A 5463-nucleotide genomic window follows, 5' to 3' on the forward strand; every position below is an offset into this window, starting at 1 on the left:
AAAATTGCCAATCAATCCGTAGGACCGAATGTTCAGCTTCGCGCATCGCCAGGTTCCTCTCGAATCCCTCCGATCCATCAGTCATTTCCGGGGAATAACCCGGTTCGCGTTCGCGACTAACTAACAGGGGTGTGTTCCGGTGTTCGCCGCTCGCCAATACTCTGTATTCATCGTTAATCAAGAGAGAAAGGAGAGACTTCATTGTCGGCCACGTGACGCACGCCGGTCACGGTGGTCGAGTGACCTTTGGCAGCGACTCGCTCGATTTTACATGGAATATGGGTTGCTCGGCGGAGAAGTGATCGTAACGACTACGTAGGAGGATGTGGGAGTACGTCGTGTCGGGGAGGCCCCGTGAACGAGGGGAGGTCGACGGCGACGAGGTAGGCGAATCAATACTCTGGTACTCGGCGGGACCGCGAAGGGCGCTCGTCGCGTCGCTGCTGCCGCTGATGACAGCGACGGCGGTGACGGTGGCGAAGGCGGCGGAGGCGGCGAGGAACGTGTGCAGCTGACGCGAGAGAACCGGTGCAGCATCTCCTCGAGGTGTGACGACCAGGTGTGTCGAACCGGCATCCCTATCGCAGGCCAGCTTCTCGTCGTCACGCGCGGTGAGTTGCGCGCCTCGCGCGAATATAAAAGGCAAGGGCCGCGCTATTTCAAGGGTGGCGTGTAGGCGCGGGCCTACGCCGCTCTTGATACATGTAATTAAGCGCAAAATTGGCGATGGTGCTTCGTGATACGATTGGCGTGGTGCGCGATTGGTGCAATCCGAGTCGTATACATCTCCGTCTCTGCAAAGAGAATCATCGAGAATGCGCGAGGAATCGTTCCCAAGTGAGAAACGTCGCCGTTGCGATATAAGGTCTGTTCTTTTCAGCTGAACCGGTGAACACTGGTGCAATGAGTTAGAGTGAAGCAAAATATATTTACTTCGCTCAAACTTATTACATCAGTTCAAACGGTTCAGTTTAAAGGAACACATTTATATTTGAGACGATAACCACCTCCGTGAGGAAGCTTGTGTATCTTTAGGTACCTTTTTTTATTTTAAGAGAGATAGAACTTGTTTCACGAGATTAGAACTTGCTTCACGAGATTAAGCGATCCGTCACGTCGTCGAACCTGAAAACAGACGAAGAATCCGCTTGAAATGAAGGGTATCTTTCTGCGCTGTTTCACAGGTGCGCACATCCGCCACCATGCCGTACTGCATGTTGCTCCTCTCGATCGCCGTTGCCACACAGGCGAACGTCTATCTGCCGTCGATCAAGGTAATCGTGCGAATCGCAGTCCTGCGAAAAGAAGATGAATCAGAATGGATCGAGAGGAATCGTTCCTACAAAGGCGTCGATTTGCACACGTCCAAAGGCCCTCTCTCACTCCTCTCATATTCCAACATATGGACGACACATCCATGTAGCGTAAATCAATGTTGGATTAGACGTCGAGAAACTGCTGAAGGAACGATATTTCAAGGGGAGTCCATTTCCCTCTTTTCCCTTCTTTTTTTATTATCAATTTTATCTAGTGCGAATTGAACTGATACGAAGAGATAGAGGCGAAAATCGAACGATCGCGAAGCCGCCTCCTGCGGCTCTCGCGAGATGAAAATTCCTGTCGATTCTTTGTCATTCATCCGTTTCTTGCAGGACTCTCAAAGACCGTGTAATCCTCTGTTCGGATGTACTCCCCAGGAGGAGCACATGTTGACCGACACTCTTCTGCGAGAGCTGATCATCGATCAGCTCGGAAACGAGTTCGCGGACGCGCCGGATCCGTACTTTCTGGAATATCCGGAGAAGGCGAAGGAACTGCCGTTGGAATTGCCGGCCGATTACGACGGCATCGACACGTTAAATCCGAACCCGAGTATACGAGATCAGGAATATCTGCAGCACAGCACGCTGTGGAGCCATCAGCGTGTCAATAACAACAAGGGAAACGACAGGCATAGGATTCAGTCGGCCGGCTTGAAGGGAATCAAGGACGAGAAGACAGAAAATCCTCTGCCGGCTTATTGCACTCCGCCGAATCCTTGCCCAGTCGGATACACAAGTGAGTGAATTCGTTTGGAATTCGTTCGGATTGACATGCGTGAATGTAGAAAGGGATAGTAGCGCATGAGAAATACAGTTGAACGTTAATCTTTTGCTTTACAGGCGAAAACAATTGCCTCACCAATTTCGAGAATACAGCAGCGTTCAGTCGCGACTACCAGAGTGCACAGGACTGTATGTGCGATACGGAACACATGTTGGAATGCTCAGGCGACTCCGGAAACAGTAACAACTTGTCAAACATGCATATTTCGAATTCTGACTTCAACCAAATCGTCGAACAGTTTCAGGTAAATGTATTGCGATAACACATTGATACCCGAACAATCCGAGTTTATTTTTGTTCAAAATTATGTAAATTTAATTTCCTGTGTATTGTTTGGAGAGGAGACTTTCACTCAATTAAACGATCAAAATTAATTGAACGACCATAATGTCGAAGACAGAAAGATATATAAATTATTATTTCAGGAAGAGAACCCATTCTTCCAAGGAGAGAAATTGCCGATAGCCGCGAAAAAAGGCATACACGTGATTGATTAAAGACTGCGGAAGCAAAGGCTCGAAAAAGAAGAATGTATTCACACGTATATACATACGCATACACAACACACACACACACACACACACACACACAAACACACACATACGTATCACTTCGCATAATTCTTACATGTTTCATTAATTAAAGATATGTATATGCATACACATATACGTATGTATACGCCGATCGAGCAAAAACGGAGCTTTTATTCCAGTATCGATCAGACGTGTAATTAGATAACGCGTCCAGATAACTAATAAATATAAGACACACGCATTTACGCAGCGTTAAAGCGTCGAGCATTGAAAGACGTTGTATGTTTTCCAAGTCTGACAATGCACCGAACAAAGTTCTTAAATGGACCATGGCTGTTACCAGCAGCTGTATTAACGTCTATACACTTTTCTCATAGAGCCGTTAATAGAAATTTTGCCAGAAGCATGTAATTATATACAGATGTGTACGTTTTAACCATTATAAAGATTGTACCTCTACACGCGACAGATTATTCAGTTTACGAAACGAGAGTAACTTTTGATGTACGTGCCGGTGTTCTTTCGACTCGACGTAATGCGCAGTTTCGCGAGATTCGTCGGAGTTAGAGCTTCTGGGAGTACTCCGTTGATGTTTTCGCGGAACACCTTTCTGTATCCGACAGCGATTGAATATTCCCTTAAATTTCAACATATTCACAAGTGTAGGTTAAAATTTTCCAGAAAAAAAAGCTACCATTGACGTCGAGACGTCGACATGCAAACATTCAAAATAATTCCAATGTAGTGAGACATTGTATAAAAACTGTCCACACAACACACATTGTACGATTATGTTTTTCCATTATATTTTATTTTGATATATATAGTATATCGATATTGATGTTTATTTTCATTGTGTAAAGTTTCTGAAATATATATTTTAATAAACAAGATAGCACATGGTGTTGTTATTAACCATAACACTTCGGCATTTGTTACCAAAAATTTATATTTATGTAAATTAGTATCGATATAGAAGACGATTTTCTTAGTTCATCTAATCACAATCCTGATTTCATTTTAACCGTATATTTATTTGAAATGTGTAAAGATTTATTATAGTTTTGTACAATTTACAGCTCTAATATACTAGTAAAAGCATTTCTTAACTGATTAAATAACATTATTTAACCTATGTAAGGAACAAATTATAAGCTTAATAAATAAGATATTAAGATATAATAATATTTCCCTGTCATATTCATACAAAAAATGTATAAATGTATAAAACGCTAACCTGGTTCATTTTATGCGAATATATATATCTAGGATGATCACGTAACTGGAAATGTAGTTCTCTCTCTCTCTCTTTTACTTATCAGTAATTTTTGCGTTATATCATGTTTTATTCTAATAAAACATGTTTTGTTCGTGAGTAAATGATAACTACTGCTTTCTAAAACTTTTCAATATCGGATATATATAAAATAATGCTTCATGTAAGTCTTTCCGTTTTTTTGCTCCTGTAAAAGTATGAAACATATTATAATGTCGACAGTGTTACACTGAGAAAAAAATTTACTAAATTTCAAAAAACATTTGTTTGAATACAACTATGAACATATTTGTTTGAATTAAGCAATTATTTTCTAAAATTAAATAAAGTTTTAAATATAAATTTCTTTTTTTGATTATAGAAAATAATTACTTAATTTAAACAAATATGTTCACAGTTGTATCCAAATAAACATTTTTTTAAATTTAGTAAATTTTTTTCTCAGTGTATACATGTATAATAAGTGTATATTATGTACATCAACTGTACCTGTTATCACAACTTTGCCGTTTACAAATATCAATAATACTACTCTGGGTTTCAACATTCTGTATGTCAAACCTGGATACAATTCTGGTTCATAACTAGAAAACTGACCATGTTTTTGATTTAGAGATTCCAATTTAATAGGAAACTTCAAGTCGCACGTTGCAACAATGTTCTGTATTGTAAAAGAAGTAAACTTCACCTACAATAATAAAAAAAAAAGTAATATTATCCATTAACAAAAACCCAGATCTAGATCATCAGTAGCTGTAGAAAGAAAGTGAAATTTTATTTACAGGAAAGCCAAGCTTCTGAATTATTCTAGCAAACTTTTTTGTCGCTAGCAACGATTCCTCTTCGTTTCTTGCACCAGTGCACACTAATTTGCCAGATCTGAAGATTAATGCGGTCGCTCTAGGGTTCTGTATTCTCATGACTAATCCAGTAAATCTAGCCGGATTATATTCAGAGTTTCTTGTCCTTACATTTATATACATGAGCTTCAGCTCTGTCTGCAAGTTGACTGTGGATACAACATTTCTGTAAGGTCAATATCTATATTAGCGAGTGTCTGACAATGTTATAATAATTATGGGTAATTATTAAGTTTACAGACCTTACTTCCGATTTTGTTGAATTATTAGGCGAAGATTTAATAGATATATTCTCTGTGGCAACATGCAAAAGTATGCAAATGTGAAATATGTGTGTACCTATAATGCATTATATTTCTATGAATATATCTATTAAATCTTAGTCTTACTAAATAAATAAGTCTACAACATACTAAAAATCGTTAATACCGAAAAGATTAGCAAGACTCTTACACAAGGGAGAATGTTCTACTAAATCTTCGTCTTACTAAATGTATGAGTCTACTATATACTAAAATGGATCCTAAAAAGATTAGCAAGACTCCTACGCAAGGTAGGACGTATGAATCATACACAAAAATAACACATGCTTAACACACTATGTGAGGTGTATTTTTCTTTTTTTTTTTTAGAATATTTTTTTTATCAAATCGGAGGGACGAAGCCCCCCCCCCCCCCCCCCCCCCCC

At 39.8% G+C, this 5463-nt stretch overlaps 2 protein-coding genes across 3 annotated transcripts; one reads left to right on the forward strand and one right to left on the reverse strand.

The window, feature by feature from the left end:
* The first annotated feature begins 465 nt into the window (after positions 1-465).
* LOC116853974 lies at positions 466-2680 on the forward strand. 2 transcript variants are annotated; one of them, XM_032835384.1, is made up of 5 exons: positions 466-611; positions 1185-1274; positions 1653-2058; positions 2163-2350; positions 2532-2680. In XM_032835384.1, exons 2-5 carry the CDS (start codon positions 1203-1205, stop codon positions 2601-2603), a joined length of 738 nt encoding a protein of 245 aa, XP_032691275.1. In that variant the 5' UTR covers positions 466-611; positions 1185-1202; the 3' UTR covers positions 2604-2680. The 2 variants fall into 2 exon arrangements, with proteins under 2 accessions (XP_032691275.1, XP_032691276.1); XM_032835385.1 differs by having other exon boundaries at positions 1698-2058.
* Positions 2681-3652: 972 nt separating this feature from the next.
* On the reverse strand, positions 3653-4964 carry LOC116853975 (TBP-related factor-like). The gene is made up of 3 exons (XM_032835386.1): positions 4698-4964; positions 4405-4603; positions 3653-4102 (listed from the first exon to the last, which is right to left on the reverse strand). The coding sequence occupies exons 1-3, from the start codon at positions 4896-4898 to the stop codon at positions 4026-4028; spliced, it is 477 nt and encodes a 158-aa protein (XP_032691277.1). The 5' UTR covers positions 4899-4964; the 3' UTR covers positions 3653-4025.
* Between the last annotated feature and the right edge of the window lie 499 nt (positions 4965-5463).

This window comes from Odontomachus brunneus, unplaced genomic scaffold (genome assembly GCF_010583005.1).
Source record: "Odontomachus brunneus isolate Ranch 3 - 2012 unplaced genomic scaffold, Obru_v1 Obru_scaffold_007, whole genome shotgun sequence".
In the NCBI taxonomy this organism is placed as follows: Eukaryota; Metazoa; Arthropoda; class Insecta; order Hymenoptera; family Formicidae; genus Odontomachus; species Odontomachus brunneus.